The 25,918-nt window shown below is 40.8% G+C and overlaps 1 protein-coding gene across 3 annotated transcripts in view; it reads right to left on the bottom strand.

Annotated features, from left to right (window-relative positions):
• The window catches only part of clcn3 (chloride channel 3), a 52,625-nt gene that overhangs the window by 8,649 nt on the left and 18,058 nt on the right, over positions 1 to 25,918 (bottom strand). For 2 of the 3 annotated variants that reach the window (XM_037675617.1, XM_037675624.1), the window contains 12 exons: positions 12,779 to 12,939; positions 10,206 to 10,305; positions 9,299 to 9,486; positions 9,014 to 9,136; positions 6,960 to 7,166; positions 6,804 to 6,884; positions 6,430 to 6,682; positions 6,049 to 6,341; positions 5,783 to 5,969; positions 4,038 to 4,436; positions 3,728 to 3,944; positions 250 to 325 (listed from right to left, as the gene is read on the bottom strand). In XM_037675617.1, the coding sequence (XP_037531545.1) occupies positions 250 to 325; positions 3,728 to 3,944; positions 4,038 to 4,436; positions 5,783 to 5,969; positions 6,049 to 6,341; positions 6,430 to 6,682; positions 6,804 to 6,884; positions 6,960 to 7,166; positions 9,014 to 9,136; positions 9,299 to 9,486; positions 10,206 to 10,305; positions 12,779 to 12,939 (2,285 nt within the window). Of the gene's footprint in view, positions 1 to 249; positions 326 to 3,727; positions 3,945 to 4,037; positions 4,437 to 5,782; positions 5,970 to 6,048; positions 6,342 to 6,429; positions 6,683 to 6,803; positions 6,885 to 6,959; positions 7,167 to 9,013; positions 9,137 to 9,298; positions 9,487 to 10,205; positions 10,306 to 12,778; positions 12,940 to 22,969; positions 23,208 to 25,918 lie in introns of those variants that run through there. The other variant, XM_037675632.1, reaches the window with a different exon arrangement.

Here is a 25,918-nt window from a genome sequence, read left to right as displayed (position 1 = left end):
AGCACCTAGCTAAAGATGGAGGTCAGAGAGCACCTAGCTGAAGATGGTTCCTAATGTCGTCAACAACACACAACAAACAACCCGCCAACAACAGAATGTGTGAAGAGAGAAAAGAAAGTTCCAACATGAATCTGAGAACGGTCCACAGTTTTCCACACCACTTCTAGGAGTCGTGGCCTAAGAGACAAGGTGCGATAGTGGGTGGGGGAAGAGGTCACGTGTGTGTGTGAAAGGGGCGGGGCTAGTCACCAGGGGCTCCGTGTGCTGCTTGAGCTCCTCCAGATGCTCTAAAATATTCTTCTTTGTGATGATGCCCAACACAATCCTGAAACACACACCTGTTACTCAGCACACTGGCCACAGCAACAACAAATAAACAAACAAACAAACAAACAGAGGAGAGGCACAGAGAACAAACAGCAGCAGCACAAATCAAATATAACGTTAAAAAACTAACGTAACTTGATATTCAAAGAAAATGTTACTGAAAATAACAAATAAACAAAATGATTTTTAAAAATCCATAAAGTTCAATGAAAAAATAAATTCAAATGTCTAAGTATTAAAACTATTATTGAGTGTCTTTATTTATTTTTAAATCATCATTAAAACTCACAAAAAGACCAAAACCAGAAAAAGATTTAAAACGATATTTCAGCTTTTATGAAGTTGGGACTTTGTGGAAATGGTATAAACAATTATCTTACCTGTTGCAGATGGCTCTTTAAAAAGTTAGGAGAAACAAAGTTTTACTCTGATTTATAAAATACTCTTTCTTGAAAACTCGTTTTGTGATGAACGTGTATTTTGTAGACTGGAGTTGCTTTAAGATGTCTGCAATCCACTTTGGTTTCGACTGCGTTCAGACCAGCTGTCAGTCCAATCAGAATTAAACTTTCTCCAAACTGAGGTCAATCAAAAAGTTGTCAACAAGTAAGATATTATTTATTCATACGTTTTCTACAGAATCACACTTCAACGCGCACAAGTTCACCTGAGGTCCTCTGACCTATTGCAAATCAATAATGATTTTGTCTTAAAGCAATATTAGTGTCCGTATTACGCATTTAAAGATTTTAAGAAAAAGAGGGTGTCGAGGGAATTAATATGCACTCACCATGCTCTGTTATTTTACTTTTTTTATCTATAATTCATAATTTTGCCTACTCCCTCTTGTTGGTATTGATATTAAAATGCTTGCATGATCTTTCCTCTATATTATAATCAGTCTTGATCAGTAAGGAGATCGTCTTTATTATGCTCAAGGTTTGACTGATATGTTAGACACAGTGACATGTTCCGAGAAGGTCCTTGAGGTGTTTTCATCTTCCACAACTCCCCGACGTTTGTCGTGTGCAGCTGCTTTGATAACAGCTCCACAGTGCGGGGTGTGTGTGTGTGTGTGTGTGTGTGTGTGTAACACCTGATCGTTTGGGAATCTCTTTTTTTCCACGACAGAGGGGACAATTGTTCTTTATTATTAATTGTTTTTTTTTTTAATGCAACTACCTACCGAGTTATCGTTTTTATTTTTAACTGCATCTTATTGGTCATTTTTTTATTATTGTAAGATTACATTTTCACAGAATTTGTTTCTGATTAAAACAAATAAAGCGGATAAATCTTTGGTGAGCCATAAAAACACAGTGGCTTCCTACAGCCGTTCAGCTGCTGTCAGGTGGCAGACTGCAGACTGGACCAACGCCTGACAGAAGGTCAGAAATGTAAATATAAATACAGAAGTCCCTCGCTACTTTGTGGTTCGACTAGTCCTGTCACGATAAATTTTGCTGGGCGATTAATTGTCTCAGAAATTATTGCGATAAACGATAACATTGTTTGAAATTTGACAATATTTAGTAATTATTGTCAAATTTAAGAATAAACGTTGGTTAATTTATTTTTTGTGTAGTACCATGTTTTGACCACCGGATGACAGTATAAGACTGAACCAAAGGATGGATAGTGAGGGAGCGAGCAGAGTGTCTCTAAGAAAAATGGGAGGGAGGCCCCTTGACACGACATGGGCTGTCTCTTTCCTTTTTTTTTTTTTGTTTCTCAAAATGGCAGATGCTCTGTGTGGTTTGAGCTGTTTAGCATAGCAATTTTCACACAAAGCTTTTAATTTAAAAGAAAATCAGTAAGCAAGTTCTCAGTTTCTTTTTGCAAAGAAAAACAAGCTTTTACACGAAGGCACGGGTTTCAACCGTGAATTTTGGAGCTTCAACAAGACGGAGATTTTTTTTCTGGAGGTCGGCCTGTTAGCTTAGCTTCTCAGCTTAGCTGCTTTTAACGATCCAGAAACGCAATTTTGGATCGTTAAAACAGATTTTAAAGAACAAAGAGAAAGGAAGGGGTCATTGAAGAACACTGGAGTTGAGCTTTTTGTCATCCAGCGTCTTCAGTAGAAAGAGAGACACGAAGAAACGAAGTCGATAAATGAAAACATGGTCGATAATTTTCATTTATCATGCGATTGATTTGTTTATTGCGACAGGCCTAGGTTTGACTTTCGCGGACTCGCTCTTTTGCTGTTTTTCACAGTAAGTGGACATGACATACAATTGGCTGATTCATGGATGAGCCACAAAATCGCAAGGACTTTTTAATTTTAAATAAATTTTAAATTATTTAGCACCTGCTGCACCTGTGTGCAGTCCACATGTGCAGGAGAAGCTCCCTCCTGCAGTGTGTCGATCTCCGCTCTGCAGCAAAGAAGTGGGCGTGGCCTAGAGCGCTGGCAGGTGGCAGAGAGAGCGGAGATCATGACATTCTGTGCTCTTTTAGAGCGTTTAGTTTAGAAACATTGTTTAGAATTGTTCTGAATTCCCTGAAACCTTTTGGTTACGACACAGGCTTCTTTTCTTTTTTACTTAATGATATTACTATAAAACACAGTGATATAATAACATAAACTCCTCCAATACAATATCCAAAATTAAACTACGAACCTGATTTTGTGTAAACTACAGGCTCTATATTCTCAAATATCAAAAACTTTCTTAGGCTACAAACTGTTCAAACACAAGTTTCAAGTGTAAATTTGAGGCAAAAACAACTAGACGAGTGAAGATAAACTTTTGAAAGACAAACTTTGATGGCTTTGGTCTTTTTGTAAGTTTGATTTGACAGTTTTAATAAATACAAAATAACTAAACAACCAAATAAAAACAAATAAATAAACACTGCTGCTCAGTTTCTCTCCAGCAAACTGGGAATTAATCTGTTAAATAAGTTATTCAAAGAACAAACACCTCCTAACTTTTCATTCCACCAGCAGGAAACACTCTTCAAATCCAATATTAGACAGGAACTCATTTAAGCCTGCACCATAACTATAAAGAAAAGCTGTTAATTTGGTTCCACCTTTTGTAAAAAAAAATCAAAAATACAGTCAAAATATTTATACCATAGCAACAAACCGATCTTGTGAAACAGTAGATCACAAGAATACAATCTGTTTCTTTGATTCATGCGCACAATTTCCCCTCCAACATGTCACCTGTGGTTAGTGTTTAAAGTTAGCAGCTGGAGCAGACCACACGTTACTGCTTAGTGAAGGGACAAAGGAAGTGCAGCCGTTACACCGGGTCATGCAGAATCTGTGAGACCATGCGGCACCAGGCAACATCGGTCAGCCTCAGAATGGACCAGCCGTCGTATTATCACCAGAGACCAGGAGAATAAATCCTTCCACTCAGACAAAGTTTGTGAATATCCTACTTACCCGTTGTGCGTGACCAGACACTGGCGCAGCCCCAGCTTTCTGAAAATGTCCACCACAATCTCCATGGGGGTGTGGTCTGTGACGGTAAAGGGGCTCATGTCGAGGATGGAGCGCAGCTTGAGGGGTCGAGGGCTGTCGGCCGGCAGGGTGGGAGCATGCTGAGTGAAGTACACCCTGGAGTTCAACATGATGCCCTCCTGTTTGCGACGAGCGTTTTCTGTTGACATAACAGGAACAAAAGACAAGCATACTAAGCTGTAGTATCATTTTACATTGCTCAATGTTGTTCTGTCCTCTCTTGCAGGTTTACCTATAGCAATCGTTATGTCCCTGCGCAGGGCAAAGCCCACCAGTCTCTGCGACTCCTTGGACACTATAACGGGGAAACCATTATAACTGGTTTCATTGATGACGCCCTGCAGCTCCTCGACTGTCAGGTCGTCCTGTGTCAGCACCGCCAGCGGCGGGTCGCTGCTTCGAGGCCTCATCACGTCTCTGGCCAACGTCGTGTGCGTGAACTCCTCTTTGGCGTCCAGGAAGGGGTATCCGTTCAGACGAATGTGAGCCTCATAGATTCCTTCACGGCCAAAGGCATCGCCAACCCATTTGCTGGTCATGACAGCAGCCATTAGGGGGACGATGTATTCCAAACCACCGGTCAGCTCGAACACGATGACGACCAGGGAGACGGTCATACGAGTGACACCACCTACAGATGGAAAAGAGTGCAACAAACTGAAGAATTAACAATTACCGTGTTTTCCGCCGCACTGCCCTATAAGTCGCATCAGTCCAAATATGTCTAATAAAGTGGAAAAAACAAATACGTTGCTTGGCCGTATACGTCGCATCTATTATGCGTCACCGCTGACAACCAAAAATCGATTGGCTGCCAAATGGCGGTTGTGGGAGCATGCAAGGGAGGACTTTAACAAGAATTTAACAAGATTAACATTTAAAAACAATTATTTGTTTGCTCGAAATTATATCAAAGGTGTGTCTCAGTTGAAGTTTTCCTTAATAAATGCACTTTGACAGTCAAATCAGATGCATTTCAAAAGCCGATTTGTGGAAGTAAGAACGCACAGAGGGATGACCCGCTGTGCTTTTATTAGAAATTTAACAAGATAACAACCTAAAAACAACTAGTTGTTTGCTCAACTTTATGGTAAAGGTGGGTCTCAGTTGAACTTTTACTTAATAAATATACTGTAGTGGTAAAATCAGCTGCATTTCCAAAGTGCTCGCTGCCTCGGTGCTCCGGAGGCGCGCAGAGGGAGGAAATTAGGAAGAACGCTGCACATTTCTTCGAACTTTAACAAGATAAGCACATAAAACAATTATTTGTTTGCTCGACATTATAGTAAAGGTGTGTCTCAGTTGAACTTTTACTTAATAAATGCACTTTAATGGTCAAATCAACTGCATTTTGCCAGGGCGGCGCAGCGAAATGAAGCCTGATTTGACGGTTGCTCCAGACATGATCCCAGAGCTGGAAGAAGGTGACACTCTACGGCAAGCCGATTGTGTCATTAATAGCCACATTTACCTATTACATAACACAACAGCATGCCATATTACTCAAGTGCCATCTAGTGGCTGAAAATGGTAGTGTTCAATATTTTCAATGTCAGAATGAATGTAAACGGTCATACTCAGTCAAAAATTGGGTTATAAATATGGGGGGAAAAACAAATAAGTTGTTTCGGTGTATAAGTCGCAGGGTATGCAAATTATGCAAAAAACAGCAACTTATAGGCTGAAAAATACAGTAAACAACATCTCAAAATGAAATATTAACCCTCCTGCTGCCCTTGGATCAATATGTCCTTGAGCTTTAGTTTTAAAACCGAGGCCTTTCTTAAAGACACACAAAGGAAAATATTAAACAAAAGTTTTAGCCTCTGAAATAAATAAAACAAGACAGAAGTAGCAGAACCAACAATTTATATGCACACAAGCTTTTTTCTTAGCTTTGATAGCTTAAAAAAATATTTTTATATAAACTAACAGAAGTTCTGATCAACGCCATGGCGGTGTTATTTGTTGACCCACCCAGACACGCTGCAGCCCCCACCATGGCATAGAGTCCGGGAGTGATGCAGTCGGCCCCCACCTCACACCACTCTTTGAACAAGAACCAGTCGTGGTGGTAATAGGCAAGCTGCTCCATGGCGATGCCAACGATTCGCCCTGCGATTGCTCCGATGGCCATGCTGGGGATGAACAAACCCGACGGTACCTACGGATGAGTCGCAGCCAGAGGTTTTAGTGATGGTAAAACAAAAACGGAACATGGCTCATCTGGAATCAAACTTCACCTTCAGTCCAAATGTGAAAATAGTCATGATGATTTTAAAGATGAGCGCCAGACAGAGCTGCCACATGGCGGAGTAGACGCCGGGCTCTGCCGGCTGGTTGGGGTTGTCGGTGTAAGCTGTGCTGCCGTTCATCTGACTGCGGTACTGGCAGAGCTGAGAGGACTCCAGCGGACCGCAGTCAGTGAACAGCTCCTTTATCAGCTCACTGGTGTTCTGACGAGTGTAAGGATTTGGGAATGCGACCACTGCTGTGATGGCTGCCACCAGGATCACCTCCAACACTGGGTACTTGCCTGAGGAGAGACAACGTCAGACTGTGAAGAAGTCGCTAAAGAGTTCTGGCTTCAATGATACAAGCAGCTAGAATCAAGAGATACTTGCCGAAGCGGGTCAACTTGCGCCGCCGGCACCAGGCGATGTTGGCTCGAATGAAGAAGGCCCCCCAGAGCCCCCCGAACACTCCCAGAAGTATAAAAGGGATGAGCTCAAAGAGGTACCACGGCGTATGGTACTCCACGTAGAACAGTACCAGGCGGCTGTTACCGAAGGGGTTAATGGAGCGCAGCACGAAGGCTGCCACCAGGGCAGCAAAGAAGGAGCGCCACAGAGTCTTCAGAGGAAAGTAGTAGCTCACCTGGAGAGGTCAGGAGAGTTTACAAGGTTATTTATAGAGGATATATTTAAGGCACATTTGTGTCATAAGCACTATTTTGTGTAACTTGAATGCTCATTAATAATTTGATGGGCTGATGTACCTCCTCCAGACTGAAGAGGACTCCTCCAATTGGTGCTCCAAAAGCAACAGACACACCAGCAGCTGAGGCAGCAGACAGAACCTGAGAGGGCAGAGTCATCAACAACTGGACCATCTCTCAAAGGGTCATGCACGACTTAAACATCATCGTCCTCACCTCACGCTTCTTGGCCTCGTTTTTGTTGTACTTTGGGAAGAGGTAGGAGAAGATGTTACCGCAGCAGCAGGCCACGTGGACCAGGGGGCCTTCTTTCCCCAGACTGAGGCCAGACGCCACAGCCAGAACCAGAGTGATGGTCTTTATCATCAGTGTCCACTTGCCCAAGTAGCCTCGGATAATAAACCCACTCAGGATTGTCTTGATCTGAAGGAGGCAGAGGGAAAACATGACTAAAGGTGCTAAAAGGAACACAAAGCCAAATTCAAGTAATGTAAACGCAAAATGTAATGCAACTGTTGTGTGACAAATAGAACTTTTCATTTCTAGCTCAAAATTAAACAAATACATCATAAAATATTATCCGATTAGCAATATAAGCAGATTTTGCTTTAGACTATGTTTATACCATTTCAGTGTCTTTTTGTACATTATATGCTCAGCCGACTGGAAATAAAAGGATAAACGTTAGAATAAAGTTCTCATTTAGAGTCGAGTTGGACATTTACTAAACATCAGACATTGTGAAGATCAAATATGCTTTCTTCAATATAAAAAACAAGCTGAACTCAAGAATATGACTTATTTTAAATAAGTTCAAATCATAAAACTGATGAAAAACTCTTATCAGTGGTTTCAACCAGCCTTTTCTAAAGCCTTTAAGAAACCCTGCCAAGGTGTTGATCTAACTACCATACTTTTCACCGTGTAAGTCACACCTTTTTTGCATAAATTTGCATGCCCTTATATGGCGAAGCACTTATTTATGTTTTTCCTATATTTATAACCCAATTTTGGGCTGAGATATGACAATTTCATTCATTCTGACATGGAAAATATTGAACAATACAATTTTTCAGCTGCTAGGGGGCCCTCGACTAATATGTCAAGCCATGCGTCTCATTAATAGGTAAAAGTGGCTATTAATGAGACACTTGGCTTGCCATATAGGCCACAAACGTCTCGCTCTAGAACTCCTGGAGCAAACATCAAATCAGCTGCATTTCGTCGCACCACCCAGGTGAAATGCAGCTGATTTGACCATTAAAGTGAATTTATTAAGTAAATGTTAGACTGAGACACACCTTTACTATAATGTTGAGCAAACAAATAATTGTTTTTAAGTGTTAAACTTGTTAAATTCTTGTTAAAGTCCTCCCATGCATGCTCTCGCGGCAGCCATTTGGCAGCCAATCGATTTTTGGCACAACACCGGCCCATGTTTCTAGGTGGTCAGCGGTGATGCATAACAAACGTGATGCATCAGCGGTGACATGTAATAGATGCGACTTATACGGCAAAGCGACTTATTTGTTTTGTTCCCTACTTTATTAGACATACTTGGACTGATGTGACTTGTATGGCGGTGCGACGTGTACAGCGGCAAGTTCAGTAGTAGTTCTCTACTGCTTGCTAAGTGAAAAATGTTGGGGCAGTTTATGGCAAAAAGAAAACAAGCATAACAACAGAAACTGGGGATGCCAGAAAGTGCACAGAACCAATTCCTCAAGTGGCAGCAGTTAATACTTTGTATTTGATGCGTTGCTGAATTAGTGACACCTAACACCTAACATAAATTGATTGGTGTTGTGAAACAGACATCAGCAACCTAAAAAAACTACTAAATATCAACACCTTGATGTCAAATGCAAATGTAATCCTGTTTTAATTGTGCTTGCTGGTAGAGTTTTTTTTTTTTTTTAATGTCTCAAATCGTGTCCTGATAGACAAGATGTGAAAGATCTTTTTTGTAATACCACTATCTACCCTCATGTTTCTCCCTCTTTTCCCATCTAAGATTATTATCTGATAAGGATAAAATGGCCGCGCTTTCTATAGTTGCAGCTTCGTGCACTCCGCCCATCTTTCGGACGACTGTACGTACATATTCGCGTTGTATCTCGGTGCAATGCCAATAAAGTTTATTCTGATTCTGATTCTAAAAGATCAATAAAATGTGTAAGATGTTTCAAAAAGAGGTTCTGTACACAGCTGCAAGGAAGTTTCAGTTGTGTTTTTGAAGAAGGGATTCACAAATACGTCATTTCTCTCACCTCAGGGATCCCCGAGCCGCAGGCGTACGGAGCGAACACTTTGACCAGACAGACAGCCAGGAAGGCGAAGGACAGAGCCCAGTAGATGTACATGAAGTAGTTCATGATGTATGAGCCGGGGCCCTGCAGACAGGAAGGAAACATGCTAAAACTCAGTGGAAACACAAATCACATACAGTAAATGGATGCAGCATATTGCTGTGTTCCTATTAACAACATTCAGTGAAACAAGTAATGGCAACACACAAAGTCTGATCTCCCTCCCTGGTGTTTGTGTTGGTTTACCTCAGCCTGCCCCAGTATTAGCTCAGCCCAGCTCTTCCACTGAGGACACTTGTCCCTCTCAGCGAAGGTTGTCTCGTTGGACGTCCAGCAGCACTGCTCGTGGTTGAACCACATGGCGCTCAGACACACGCCCTCCTTCAGGTCATTCATCCAATCGGCAGCAATGTCAATCAGGCCGGCCAAAGCGCCTGGCAGAGGGAACCAAACAGGGAAAAAAGCAGTGGAGAGAGAGGAGGTGGAGGAGAGGAGGAACCAGGAAGCAGAAAAAGAAGACGGTTTGGTGGAAATCAGGTCGCATGTTCTAAACCCATCGAATGTTTCAGTTGTAGCATCACGAGTTCTAGTCTAAAAAGTGTACATTTTATTTACATCAATACTGCGCCTATTTTACTAAATCTATTCAAACAAAGACTATCCTTTGAATAAATATAACATTTTAATAAGAAACTCGGTGATGTTTAAATCAGGTAATTTTATTTATTTATTAATGTCATCTAGAGGCCAACATGTTCCAAATTTGAAGTCTTAATTGTTACAACTTCATTTAAACTGAATAAAGTCAGTTCATACCACTAATGTTTTATTAAAATAATAATAAATAAATAAAAAAACTCAAGAATTTTGTTTTTGCCAATTTGTCCCCTAACATAAACTAAACAAAGGCTTGTCAAATTTCTTTATTTATTTTTTTAATCTTAATAAAAACCTCTCTGGAGGGAGTTTTACAGAGACGATGACTGAAGCTTGTTTCTTTGGTTCTGTAGGTCAGAGTGTGCTCGTGAGAAATGCTCATCATCGAGAGCAGAAGACTGGGAGATTAAAGCAGCCTGAGGCAGAACCTGCGAGTCAGCAGCACAGGAGATAACTCTGCATGTCCGTTTGCACTGTTGTTCAGCGGGTGCGTTACCTGATGCCAATCCGGTGAGTGTCACAACCAGCCAACCGGACCAAGCATCGTACAGGCTTTTGGTGAACTCCCATGCTGACTCCTTTTTCTTGCTGTTTATCTGTGCCCACACACAAACAAACAATGCAAATTAGCTGCAGTCTAGTGGCACACTTTCCTCTAGTGCTTCAGTAAATCACTTTATTACATCACTTCACGAGAGGCAGGTAATAAAAGGGTCATAAAAACAAAATGTTCAAACAACATTTAAATTCTTATCATCATACAGAAGATCTGAGCTGAAACATTTGCAGGAAGTCTAAATTACTGAGTCAACATTTGGATGAGTGCGCAGCAATAAACGGCAGGGAGATTGTGTGTCGTTTCATTTTGCTACTCGACCCCTGGTGTAAGTAAATACAGTGGATATTGACTCATACAACAAATGGTCAGAAGAATAAAAAAATGCAATGCTTATTTAAAACAAAACGTTTTTCTAGATTTTCTACGCAGGAGATTTTGTTTTCTGTTACTCTTTTTTTCTGTACTCTTCGTGTGGTCCAAACGGTTGCAGCAGCAGGAAGCCAGAAATCAGATGCTTCCTGTTCAGCACAAAATTTTTTTGAGTTCTTGCTGAATTAATCAATTACAAAAGTTTTGTGAAAAAGAAATGAATCGCAAGGAAATCCGTTTGTTGTGAGTAATAACATGGATTACTTCAAATAAAACTCTTTGATTCCCTAACAATGTTCTGAAAGTCCATTCTATATATAAGATATTGTTTATTTTTGGTCTGAGGATATTTATTGATATTTTATTTGACCTCAGCAGAAGTAAGGAGTACCTTCAGGAGGATTAATCCGCACAAAGCAACTGGCCCAGACAACATCCCCGGAAAAGTGTTGAAGGAATGTGCTGATCAGCTCTGCGAGGTGCTGGCAGACATCTTTAACACCTCACTTACCCTGGAGACAGTTCCCACCTGCCTGAAGACTGCCACCATCATCCCAGTCCCAAAAAGCTCTACAGTGACTGGTCTGAATGACTATCGGCCAGTGGCCCTCACCCCGATAGTCACTAAATGCTTTGAAAAACTGGTCATGACTCGCATCAAAACAACAATCAACATCAACGAGGACCCTCATCAGTACGCATACTGTGAGAACCGATCAACAGAGGATGCAATCTCCTCTGTGGTCCACACTGCACTCAACCACCTGGAGCAGAAAAACTCTTACGTCCGTATGCTCTTTGTGGACTTCACATCCGCCTTCAACACCATGATCCCCCAAACCCTGATGGACAAACTATCCACACTAGGACTAAGCCCCTCCATTTGCAACTGGGTACTAGACTTTTTAACAAACAGACCACAGTTAGTGAGGATCCACAACTTCTCCTCCTCCACCATAACCCTCAGCACTGGCTCTCCTCAGGGATGTGTGGTGAGTCCCCTCCTGTTTACTCTGCTGACGTATGATTGTGCAGCTACCCATCCAGGCTGTCACATTGTAAAGTTTGCAGATGATACAGCGGTGGTGGGATGCATCACAAACAATGATGAGTCCAGCTACAGGCAAGAGGTGGAACACCTGGAGAGCTGGTGCAGAGAGAATAACCTTCACATCAATGTGAAGAAGACAAAGGAGATGATTGTGGACTTCAGAAGGAACAAAAACATCTACACCCCCCTGAACATAAGAGGATCTGCGGTGGAAGTGGTCTCCAGCTACAAGTACTTGGGTGTACACATGAATGACAACCTCAGCTGGAGCAACAACACCACCAGCCTGATCAAGAAAGCTCATCAGAGACTCTACTTCCTCAGATGGTTGAGGCGAGCTGGTCTGGGAAGCTCAGTCCTCACCTCCTTCTACAGGTGTGCAGTGGAGAGCATCCTGTGCTCGAGCATCAACGTGTGGCATGGAGGCTGCACAGCTGCAGAAAGAAAAGCTTTGCAGAGAGTGGTGAAGGCTGCACAGAAATCTGTTGGAATCAGCCTCCCCACCATCACAGACATCTACACCTCCAGATGCAGGAAGAGGGCCACCTGCATCATGAAGGACCCCACTCACCCAGCACACACACTTTTTGCCCCACTCCCCTCAGGAAGGAGGTTAAGGAGCATTAAGTGTAGAACCACTAGACTGAGGAACAGCTTCTACCCTGAGGCTGTTAGACTCATGAATCTCTAACTAGAATAATCACTGTGAAAAACCATATCATGTTGCTGCTGATCTGTTTCATGTTGCTGCTGATCTGTTTCAATGTTGATGTGTTCATGCATGCACATCTGCTCACAGACTCATGTTCATGTTTGTGCTGATGTTCAATGTTTTTATGTTATGAGTGCTTAGTGTATATTTAGTTGATGTTTTTTTTAGTTCATATCTTAGATGTTATTACTGTTTTTCTTATACATTTTATTGTTGGATGTAACTGGGACCTTGTGTACATAATTTCGCTCCACCACATGTACCTCATGAGGTGCGAATGACAATAAAGAAACTCTGACTCTCTGACTCTGATTTAGAACAATGCTGGTGTGTTTGAAACGTTTTAGGATTTTAAAGTTTTGTTTTGTCCGTCCTCACCTTCCGGTGTCTCTCCCGATCCTTGCACTTCTCGCGGACCCAGTCGATGGTGTGGAAGTCGTCGTAGGTGCCCACGCCGGGAATGGGCTCCTCCAGGAAGTCCAACAAGTGGGTGGAACTGCTGGGGGCCCCGCCCCCGTTAGACATGGCGTAGTTACACCCTGAAGGGAATAAAACAGGACTTATGATTCTGAGAACATTCACGGTCCACCTTGAAGCAAGGCTAAAGGAAATGTTCTGGTTGAAGTGGTGTTTTATGGAGTTGTTTTTAGTAATGAGTATCTCATCTGCAGCAGAAACCGCTCAGGGTTGTCAGTTTGATGTACAGGCTGAAGTTCTTTTAGGGGGAGACCAGCTAATGGCTAGTCAGCTAATAGTTAGGCCAAGACCAAAGCAGACTGCTGTCATCTAAAAACAACTCCAAACTATTTTTTAAGCCATTTTATAAACTATAAACTATTTTATATGGAAGTCTATGGTTATTTACACTGAAAACTAAAGTCATGTCTGTTTCCAGAAATTGCACACGTACAAGTTGCAAAAGTCAAGCAAACTTTATTTATAGAGCACATTTAAAACAGCAGCTGTTACCAAAGTGCTTAACAATGACAACAGTGAGAGTAAATTAATGGACAACATTACACTAATGATAATACTGAAACATTAATTAAAAGCATTAAATATAAAAACACAGAACAAAATTACGAAATCAACTCGCACTGTGTGAAATGGTAGAGAAAACTGGTGTGTTTGAGCACAGATTTGAAAACAGGAAGGGGGGTGGCCTGCCTGATGTTGGGGAGCAGTTGTTCCAAAGTTTGGAGCCCATGACTGAAAATGCCCTAAAATACCCCGTCACCTCTGAGATTCAGTTTTGTTTTTAGTTCTTAGACTTTCAGTCTTACTCTTGGGTCAGTTCTGGTTGAGTGGTTAGAGCAGTCATCTTCCAAGAGTTGGGGGTTCGATTTCACCAGCAGTCGCATGCTGTAGTGTCCCTGGGCAAGACACTGAACCCCTCATTGCCTCCGATGTGTGTCCCATCAGTGTATGAATGTGATAAAGCTCTGATTAATCTTTGTACAGAAATATACAGTGCTGTATGAATGGGTAAATGAGGACACAGTCTGTAAAGAGCTTTGAGTATCTTGATAAGATAGAAAAGATATTAAGAGAACAAATTGATCTAATTTCCTTAAATGAATTGTTAAAATTTAATTGTTTTCATTTGATACTATTTCCATCTTAGCTTGTGATTCTCGACCTGCCATTGTGTATCTGACTAGCATTTAGTTTGTTTTCTTCCTATGAGAGAAACTTTAATTTGATGATATTTTAAAATGATAATCCCGCTCATGTCCTCTTGTAGATTTTTATCATTTGCTGATAATACCTCTAAGAACTCCACTTCAAAGAAATACAGACCTTTCCTTTAAGACTGATGTAGAAAAAAAAAACTTCAGGACATATAATCTAAATTATCATTAACATTTATTTAATCTTTGGACACAAAACATTATAACCACTGATATCCAGGAGAAAGTTTTCAATTATCTCATTACAATGTGACCAAAGTGACTTTACCAAGGTCAGTTAATCAAAGTTAGAGGGTTGGATCAGAGCTTATCTGGAACAGTTCTTGCTCAGTTTTCATTGTAGACAAAGTAAAAAATAAACTAAATAATTCAAACACCATGCGTATGTCAATAAAACAATAAGTCTTGCACCAACAGAAAAGGTCACGAATCAGATATTGCATGTATCATATAGTGATGAATAACTTAATGATGAAAAAAAAAAAAGAGAGAAAGAAAACAATTCTCTAACTGTTTTTGGAAAAACTAAATAAATTCCGAGGAGAAAACAGAAAACAAGAACTTTGATACAAAGGTTTAGTACAGAGATTTTCTCCTAACACAGCTTTAAAGCCAGAACATCACTCTGATCTGTTCTGACTGGTCAAACAGGTTCAAACTGACTCACTTCCACTCATATTTAAAGAGCGTGAAGAAGCAGCCAAAGGGCTTCTTCTTCTTCTTCTTCTTCTACTATTTTATTTAAAGACAATCACAGGATTTACAGGCCAACCATTTCTCTTTGTGGATTGAAGTGTGATGATTTTATTTCACTAAAGAAAACTTCTAGAGGTCATTAAAATGAATCGACATCATTCAGGACAGGTTTTTAGTTGTAAACCTTTGAAAACTACAGATTTATTTTATTCAAGATAAGGATTTACTGCAGAGGCTTTAATTTAAATCCAGACTCCAAAGCTGATGTCACCCTAAAAACCAGAACTACTAAACATTAGATGTAACAGAGAAGAAACAGTGGGTTGTTTTATGGCAAAATTTAGAGTCAATATTCATTTTGACACAAAGAATCATTGATAAATAAGGGAGGGGGGCATCTAGTGACATTTGAAGCTGTGAGAAAGGCGGAGCTTAACCTCCTACTTCTGATGACACAAGTATTCATCTGCGACACAAAGACAGTTCTGTGAGGATAAAAGACAAAGACTAGTGAGGAGAGGAAGAGATTCAAACACAACTTGTTTTGGATGTTTGAGAGCATTCAGAAACAGATTCAGTCTTGTAAACATGTAAAAATGAAACGGGCAGCTCATAAAAATGAGTTGAAAAGATTTTATAAATATGAGATAAGATGCTGGATGTGGCATCGCAACACACGCAAAATATTTGGTAGCTGCCTGGACAAACTATTTTTAAGCTGGGTTGCATGAAGATTTTAGAGAAATCAGTGTCTTACCTGCAGTAGAAAGTCAAGCGACAACTGAATTTATTGAAGCTTTCTTCTTTTTCTGACAAGAAATCAGATCGATCCACATAGGTACCTCACAATCTTCAGAGTCAGAGTCAGAGAGTCAGAGTTTCTTTATTGTCATTCGCACCTCATGTGGTACATGTGGTGGAGCGAAATTATGTACACAGGGTCCCAGTTACATCCAACAATAAAATGTATAAGAAAAACAGTAATAACATCTAACATCTTGCTTTAAATGAACAGAAAATATTGCTTTTACACCATGAACTATTAATAAAAATTAGACATTTGACAGTAACCTGGATGTTGAAGCCAGAAGAGGACCAGGGTTCCCATAGGCTGGTTTCAGTAGAGGTTTTAAGTACCGCCTCCTCCATGTAAACAAACATTACCGTTTCACTTGATTATAGAGGAGAGATCTGGTTGTCCGAGATGAAAACAGGTCGTCTCTGACAAACGGAAACCGCTTATGTCGACCCCTGCGCCTTGTTGAATGGTCAAAGAATAATTTTCCTATATGTTTAGCTGAAGATAGTCTTCATTATTAAATGAAAAGACATGTGACACAATGATATACATTACAGCTAAAAATAGAACTGGAATCCAGAAGTTGAAGCCACAAAAAAAAGATCTGTGCCTCCTCGTGGCTAGCTGCAGTACAAGTGTTAAGTCCTACCCCTTCATGTAAAATGAATGAGACTTTTTCCTGATTAAAAAATAAAAAATGCACTTCAAATAGTTGTTTAAAGTGTTGACAAAGGAAAAAGCGGGTAAAAATAATGGATGGGTTGATGCTGATTAGCATATTTGTCTTTAAAAATTTGCTGCTCTATTTTCAAATGTATTTTTCCCCAATACGTTTTATTTTAATTAGTTATTAAAGGCTTAGAAAAGTCTCTCGTCACACTGTGACGGACAGTGTGACGAACTGTTGGGAGTGTGTGTGTAGGTGAGGCTTTTGTATGGAGGTTACTGCCCTTCTGTACAACCTTGCTTCCCTAAATGGCAGATACTTGAAATTGCTTCCTGCTGGTTTACATTCTCAAACACTGAAAAAGGCGGGGACGCAATTTCTAGTATTCTTAAAATACGGTTAAGCACGATGGCACGTCAGCCAGGCACGTTGTTGCTTCCTGTAGCATTCCGACTCAGCTGGCAGCAGAGGATGTTACTGAGGGTTTAGCAGGTTGTAGGTAACTGATCACTGTCAGAGAAATTTAACTCTCACATATAGAGGAAACTGCGGGATAATGTTTTCTTAAAGGAAAAAAATATATATATTTGCTGTCAAACTGCATGTGGTTTATAATACTCTAACAAAAACTACAGCTTCAGGATCTGCTGACACAGCCGTAATACACACTGTCAAACAGAGGTTAGCAAAATACTGACACCCTACACCATGTTTACTGTGTAATTTCAGTCAAATCATACAACCTATGTTTATAAAAAGAAACAATATAGGCAGGGAGTTGGGTCAGATGCACCCTATGTGCTGAATTTGCACTGCTGGGCTGTGACATCACAGCTCTGTGTGTACATAAACCACCAATCTCTCTGTTGTGGGCCTGCAACAAAACTAATATCTGCTCCCTCTTTCTTCATACAAACTTTTGATATTAGCTATTTTATCACTTAATTTTCATCCAGTACCTGAAATTTCCTGGGAAATGTTTCCGTTTCTTTGTTAAGCGGTTCAACTTGGACTTGTGAATGATTCAGATAATAAAATGTTTCCTAACTCAAGGGATGAGCCAGTGTTGTATCAACACATATCAGACAACTTAGCAAAGAACCAGATTTAAACAGACGTTTTAGGTGCTTAGTTACAAAGAGCCTGTCACAAAGACTATTTGTTCTGTTCTTCAGTTTAATCTGTGAAAATAAACTAGAACAACACAGTCTGACAGAAAATAGTATTTTAGAACTCACAAGGTGATTCTCAAAGCCATTAGCAACATCAATGTATTTCTCAGGGTTTGTATCAGGTCTTTTCTACCAGTGCATATTATAGTTTTAGACCTGCTGGTGCTTGACAATTTTGTTAAATTTAAGGACACAGTGTGAAAGGGTGGGGTAATTTATAGCAAGTTTTCAACCAAGATCTTTAGGAATCATAATGCTAGCATAGAAATACTGCTTCCTGTATGTAAATAATTTCCTGTTAGCATTTTTCAGAGATACAACAATCCTTGATGGCAACGGCAGCTTTAGGAAGCACCAAGCAAAGCTTTGCTCGTGGCTGATAAACTACTGTAATCTATATTAAACAAAGTAAACATTAGCTAGTGCTCATCTAAGTAATAAAACTGATTATGAAGTGGCATTACATCTGTAATATTTGCCTTTATAAGAGGAGCAAGAAAAAACAATAGGCAAAAATATTTTGTTGGCAGAAAAACTAAATAAATTAGTAACGTTTTCCAGTGTAAGTAAACAGAATCTCAAAAAGAGGTCATAAAACTCGCTTTGACATTTGCTACAAAAGGGATTAAAAAAAATGTAGGTAGGATAATGGTATATTTATTCTGACATGACACAAACCCTTCCCAAAAATCTGAAAAGAGAAAAATATTTCAATGTGAAGGTTTTAGTCTAAGACATTTGTCCAAAAACAAATGGCGTTTCTTCTTTTTTGTTAACTGAACAAAAGCATATTTAGCATGACTAACATTTTCACAACCAATCTCTTTTGTGAAAATAAAAGTCTAAAGACAGAATTTAGAGCTAGGATTAAGGTTAGATTAAGGGTTGGGCTGCACACAAAGATCTGGACTGAATAAATGTCTTAATAAAGACAACAAGTAACCATGTGCATGCGAGAGTAATGGAGAGCTGGGGAGATCAGGGCGATAATGTTGACTCAGCAGAAAAATGATCTGGAGGAGTGGTTTTTGGAAATTACTGATCCGTGACGTTTCTGAACCTGAAGATAACGTTTGCACATAAGTGAAAATAAATAAATAAATAAAGCTAAAGGTCTAGAATCCTTTAAAGGAATGCATACCACCCACAGCCTTTCATGCCGGACTTTAAGACTGCCATCATCATGTGCTGAGAAAGAGCTGGAGCCGTGTTGGTCAAACCTGAAAAATAACGCTATGCTCGATTTCTGGAAATTCTGAGATGTAACGCTAAGTGTGTGTGCTACTCTCAGCTACTAGAAGATGAAATTTTAGCTCAACGTGTGTAAAACTCACCTAGATGTGGCCATTTTTTGTGTTGGCTAATGTCAGCTAGCTTTGGCATCCATTTTCGATTGCGTTGACTAAAAGTTAATCAGTTGGTGTACATTACAATAATTATTTTCTAAAAGATTTGTTAAAACCCATCCATAGTCCTTGAGATATTTTGCTAACAGACAAACAGGGCTGTCTAAGAATTTTTGCTAAAGTCTTAGGCAATGATCTCATGCAATTAAATGTATTTGGACAATGTGTAGAAAAATTCAACTACTACCGCCATAACAAAGTCCATGCTCAATAATCCAGGTATACTACCGTCATATTTTAGTACAATATCTGTCAGACTGAATTAAATCCATACAACCAGTCACTGAGGCCCTGTTTACACAAGAACAATTTCTGGTGAAAATGGAAGTTTTGTTGCGTTTGTACTGTTCATTTACACAAAAATAGCGAATGTTTTCTCTGACAACGGCACAATTTGAGAACGGGTTCCAGAGTGCAATGGTTCAAAAACGTCCCGGTGTATTTTGTTGTGTAAACAGAAAAAAATACAAACCGGATTCCAAAAAAGTTGGGACACTAAACAAATTGTAAATAAAAACTGAATGCAATGATGTGGAGATAGCAAATGTAATATTTTATTCGTAATATAACATAGATGACAGATCAAAAGTTTAATCTGAGTAAATGTAACATTTTAAAGGAAAAATATGTTGATTCAAAATTTCAGTGTCAACAAATCCCCAAAAAGTTGGGACAAGTAGCAATAAGTGGCTGGAAAAAGGAAATTGAGCATATAACAAACAGCTGGAAGACCAATTAATACTAATTATGTCAATTGACAACATGATTGGGTATAAAAAGAGCTTCTCAGAGTTTCAGTGTCTCTCAGAAGCCAAGATGGTAAGAGGATCACCAAGTCCACCATTGTTGCGCAGAAAGATAGTGCAGCAATACCAGAATGATGTTGCCCAGCGTAAAATAGCAAAGACTTTTAAGTTATCATCATCAACTGTGCATAACATCATCAAAAGATTCAGAGAACCTGGAACAATCGCTGTGCGTAAGGATCAAGGCCGTAAAACTCTACTGGATGCTTGTGATCTCCGGGCCCTTAAACGCCACTGCACCTCAAACAGGAATGTCACTGTCAAGGAAATAACAGAATGGGCTCAGGAATACTTCCAGAAAGCATTGTCAGTGAACACAATCCGCCGTTGCCAGCTGAAACTCTACAGTGCAAAGAGGAAGCCATTTCTAAGCAAGCTCCACAAGCTCAGATGTTTGCACTGGGCCAGGGGTCATTTAAAATGGAGTGTGGCAAAATGGAAGACTGTTCTGTGGTCAGATGAGTCACAATTTGAAGTTCTTTATGGAACACTGGGACGCCATGTCATCCGGACCAGAGAGGACAAGGATAGCCCAAGTTGTTATCAACGCTCCGTTCAGAAGCCTGCATCACTGATGGTATGGGGTTGCATGAGCGCTTGTGGCATGGGCAGCTTGCATGTCTGGAAAGGCACCATTAATGCAGAGAACTATGTTCAGGTTCTAGAACAACATATGCTCCCATCTAGACGTCATCTCTTTCAGGGAAGACCCTGCATTTTTCAACACGATAATGCCAGACCACATTCTGCAGCAATCACAACATCATGGCTACGTAGGAGAAGGATCCGGGTACTGAAATGGCCAGCCTGCAGTCCAGATCTTTCACCTATAGAGAACATTTGGCGCATCATAAAGAGGAAGGTGCGACAAAGAAGGCCCAAGACGATTGAACAGTTAGAGGCCTGTATTAGACATGAATGGGAGAGCGTTCCTATTTCTAAACTTGAGAAACTGGTTTCCTCTGTCCCCAGACGTCTGAGGAGTGTTGTAAGAAGAAAGCGGGATGCCACACAGTGGTAAAAATGGACTTGACCCAACTTTTTTGGGATTTGTTGACGCCATGAAATTTGGAAACAACAGATTTTTCCCTTAAAATGATACATTCTCTCAGTTTAAACTTTTGATTTGTGATTTGTGTTCTATTCTGAATAAAATATTAGATGTTGGCACCTCCACATCATTGCATTCAGTTTTTATTCACAATTTGTTTAGTGTCCCAACTTTTTTGGAATCCGGTTTGCAGAACGTTTTCATGTAAATGTGTTAATAGAAATGGGAAAAAAATTGTTTTCATTGGATTGCTGTCGTGTAAACAGGGTCTTAGTCTGTTACTGCATATGTCTATGATTTGGCCTATGTGTCCTTAGGATTTACTGTAAACAACAAACAATGTAGATATTTTTATTGCCCGACTATTGACAAAAAAGCAACAAGACAGACAAGAAAAATTTCATAGCGCCACAAAAACTGCAAAACAAGAAATGACCACACGTCCACACAAACATCATGATGGATAAATGGTTTATCTCTGCAGCACAAACTGGGTGTTTATGGTAAACAGGAGTTACGAAGATCAATTTTTTCACTAAAGACTAAAACAGATTGTTTTAACAAAATCACGTCTGTTTAAACAACAAAAATTGTTATGCCTTAAAAAAAATTTTTTTTCAACTTTTACAAAATAAATCACACGATAAATTTGATGAGCCCATCTTTGTGATACTGCACTAGTAGGGAGCTCTCATCTGAATTGGAACAAAGCGATGGTGACGACACGGAAAACAGAAACCTAAGGGGAGCACCGATGTGTCTCCAGCAACATGATTTGACGGTTGAGCGAGCACGCAGACAAAAGACAGAAAAATAAGGCCTCGGTTTCAGTCCCTTTAGCACAGTGACACTGCAGTTCTGTTTAGCCTGCATCAGGACTACAAGCCTCATCAGCGCGCACAGGTCTGCTGACTGTCAGTTCCACTTCTCTAAAACATGCAAGGTTTAATTCAGCCTTTATAACTAGTATCAGTAAACTACTAGTAATTGTACTTATTAGAATATTTCTGTCTTATGCATGGAGACCACCTCTGCATTCTGTTCAATATTCCTACTATAGTAGTGAGTAAATCAGATCAGGGAGGTTTAGAGGCAGCTGGGTTAGGACACGGTGGCTCAGCAGGGTTAGTCTGTTCAGCTGTCATGTGATCATAAACTGACCCTCAAACACTCAGTGCAGCCTGAGAAGACATGGTGCTGGCCAACACCAGCATGCTGAGCAGACCAACAGAGTCCCTGCGTTACTGAAAAGAATAGCTAAATAAATGGATCACAGAGGAAAAATCCTCAAGACTTTGCATTCTGCATTATAAGGAGGCTGGAATTTTGTGTTTACATCCAACATGCTGGTTTTTAACAGCTGGGAGAAGGTTGGAGGCTAATGACCTCCAGATGCCAAAATTACTGGTTTTGTTTTGCAAAAACAGTACACAGTTTTGACAAACTACTCAACTTGTTTGAACTGCAATTTGTTGTTGTTATTATTATTTTGCTTATGGCCAAGACCAAAAAAATAAATATCACATTTTACCAAATGAAATACACAAACTACTGTAATCTGAAGCTGATAAAAAGCATATTTTTACTTAAGTAAAAAAGTTAAAAAATCTGCAGATCTAGGTTTTTGTTCCAGGTAGAATAAGCAGACCTGTACTAACTCTGCTCGCTCACTGTAATAATCTAAAAAGGAACAAAGGCACTCATATTACTGAGAGGAAATCTATTTAGAGGCCTCGTATGAAAAGATAAAACACAGAAGATACGGGTCAAGAACTTGAAACAGTCATAAAATGATTGTAAAATTAAGCAACAACCTGATCCTGCTGAGCCAGTTACTCACGACTTCAGGCACCATCCTGTCATTTGCCAACAGGTGTCCTCACACAACTTATATTTACATTTATATGAACATAAAATAACATACGCAAATCCAAGAGCTTGTGTGTGTTTCAGTAGAAAAGTTACCCTTTAAATCTTTATTTTCTTCAGTCACTGCTTCAAGCTTCCAGAGTCAAGCAACCTTTTATCTCTTCATCTCTGGCACACACACAGCCGGTTAATGATCAACACAGAGATAGATGTTACAGGAGCTGTTTTCTCCAAAGGAATCTAATTCACACAGGCTTTCCAGTTTCCATTCTTCATCATTATCATCAGTGACAATTACCTAACCTGTCTGCCTGACATAGGAACTCACGCACTCGCTAAGAAAGAAGCAGCAGATCAGTCTCAGTAATCGCAAGAGAGGCGTGAGGAAAGAATCGAAGGAGATGTGGCGTACCTCTTCTAGGGATCTCCTGCAGAGGAATGGTGTCCCCTCCCCCGTCGTAGGGCAGATAGGGGTTGGCTGTGGCGTCGTCCTCCTCCATGTTGACAGCTAAGATGAAGCTAGGCTAAATCGAGCTAGGCTTCAGCAGGCTCTGTTGGCCGTTTGTGTCATTCACTGCTGCTGCTGCTGCCATGTTTACCGAAGGAAGACAAGTAGGGCTGTGTAAGCGCGAGAGACTGCGCATGTGTGCATGAGTGTGTAAATGCTGAGTCCTCCCTCCCCTCCTGTTTCTTTCTTGCTCGCTCTCGCTCTCGCTGCAGCAGCTGACTATTAAAGCTGATGATGTCATCAACCACACACTCAAACACACACACACACATGCCGAAGGCGATCAAACTGAGCCGGTCAGCCCTGCCTGCTTTGGTTGCCAGGGGAGATCTGTTGGTCCTGCATGAATGGAATAAAACCATTGGGTCACAGGGGTGTGTTGATTTAGGCATTACAAAAAAAAAATTCTAAGCTGAGTACTGTAGGAAGGTCAAAGTAAAAAACACTTTATCCTAAAGAAGTATTTGAGAATTCAAACTGAGACCCTGCTAATGAAAGCATTTATTGGTGATTTAAAAAAAAAACATTTTCAACAAGGAAAAAGGTAAAACATTGAATGACCAAACATTCTTCATGAATGAACAACTTCCACATCAATGTGAAGACGACGAAGGAGATGATTATGGATTTCAGAAGGAGCAAGCACACCAAACCCCTGTGAACATAGGACGATATGTCTCCAGTTACAAGTACTTGGGTGTACACCTGAATGACAACATCAGCTGGAGCAACACCACCAGCCTGATCAAGAAAGCTCATCAGAGACTCTACTTCCTCAGACGGCTGAGACGAGCTGGTCTGGGAAGCTCAGTCCTCACCTCCTTCTACAGGTGTGCAGTGGAGAGCATCCTGTGCTCCACCATCAACGTGTGGCATGAAGGCTGCACAGCTGCAGAAAGAAAAGCTTTGCAGAGAGTGGTGAAGGCTGCACAGAAGACTGTCTCCCCACCACAGACATCTACACCTCCAGGTGCAGGAAGAGGGCCACCTGCATCATGAAGGACCCCACTCACCCAGCACACACACTTTTTGCACCGCTCCCCTCAGGAAGGAGGTTGAGGAGCATTAAGTGTAGAGCCACTAAACTGAGGAACGGCTTCTACCCTGAAGCTGTTGGACTCGTAAATCCATAACCAGAAAAATCACTGTAATGCCACTTTAACTAGTGATATGTCACTTCGTCTGTGCTGCTGATCACCCATGCTGCTGAATTCTTGCCTTTAAGCTGCTGTACTCATACCCATCTGCTCACAACAGACTCATGTTCAGGCCGCTGTTTAATATACCGTATAATGTTACATTATTAGGGTTTAGCATATATTTTAGATCCTTGTATTTTTTCATTCAACCTTTATTTAGACAGGTAAATCCCATTGAGCCTCGAGGACTCATTTACAAGAGAGACCTGATTTCAACAAAGAATGATGACAGCAATGGACAATAGTATACCATTTCTTTTTTATACTTTACATTTTTGCTATTTTGGGGTGTAACTGGGACCTTGAGTGCACAATTTCATTCCAACTCATGTACCACATGTGATGCGAATGACAACCAAGAACCTTGGCCTTGATTTAAAATTTATACAAGGCTTTCTAATATCACTCAGACAATAAAATAAGATTTTGTATTTTGGGTCATTTCCCATTTAAGTTGTGAGGTTGAGGCTAAAGCTCTTAAGCCTCCCTGGTAAGGTCTATTCGGGGGTTCTGGAGAGGAGGGTCTGTCGAATAGGCGAACCTCAGATTCAGGGGAAGCAGTGCGGTTTTCGTCCTGGTTGTGGAACACTGGACCAGCTCTACACCCTCAACAGGGTCCTGGAGGGTGCGTGGGAGTTTGCCCAACCGGTCAACATGTGCTTTGTGGACTTGGAGAAGGTGTTCGACCGCGTCCCTCGGGAAGCCCTGTGGGGGGTACTCCGGGAGTATGGGGTACCGGGCCCTTTGATATGGACTGTTAGGTCCCTGTACGACTGGTGTCAGAGCCTGGTCTGCATTGCTGGCAGTAAGTCAGGCTCGTTCCCAGTGAGAGTTGGACTCTGCCAAGGTTGCCCTTTGTCACCGATTCTGCTCATAACTTTTATGGACAGAATTTCTAGGTGCAACCAAGGTGTTGAGGGGATCTTTTTTTTTTTTTCCTTCTATTCTCCGGTGGAACAGACATGTTTCACCTATCCCCCCTCCCCGCTTCCATGCTGCGCTCTTTTGTCTTGTGAACCCTTAAACCCTTAAAAAGCCTCTTTTTTTTTCTGCATATCTCTTAATTCGAAGGATCAGCTGGTCTCTCAACAAAATCGAACAACTTCTCCCGACAGGAGTCAGGGTAAGGAGGACCCTCTTACCTCGACAGAAACAATTGGATTCATGGTGACAATTGGTTTTTGCGGTTTGGGTTGATGAAATCTGGATTGTCTACAAACTCGTGTGGATGTGTTGAAGCTCAACAGTGCTCGGAATGAATGTGGGAAGCTGTGTCAGGGAGTTGGAGCAGCTGTTATCAGGACTGTGATCTTCCTGGCAGCACTCATGAATGGTGGGAATAATCTGGATAAGCTGTGAGCTTGACTTTTGGAGTAAAGGATCAATTTGGCTGTTTTGGAGTTTCCATCAGAGAATATGTACAACAAGACTTTAAAGGCAGAAACAACAATTCACGAGTTCTGCTTGACCCAAACTGTGGCCTTGATGCCAGACTTATCTCAACTCCTCCTGGAATGTTTTGAAAACAACAAAGATGCTTTGACTGTTTCCTCACCCCTCCCTTCCCCAAGGCCGTGGACATGTAACAGAACCTCAACTGAGCTGAAGATGAATGTCACATTTTATCTGGACAATGGCTGGGGGGGGGGCTCTT

The sequence above is a fragment of the Nematolebias whitei genome, chromosome 1 (assembly GCF_014905685.2).
Source record: "Nematolebias whitei isolate Nwh7 chromosome 1, NemWhi1, whole genome shotgun sequence".
NCBI classification, from domain to species: domain Eukaryota; kingdom Metazoa; phylum Chordata; class Actinopteri; order Cyprinodontiformes; family Rivulidae; genus Nematolebias; species Nematolebias whitei.
The sequence above is the reverse complement of the archived record's forward strand: the minus strand, read 5'-3'. Positions and strand labels throughout refer to the sequence as shown.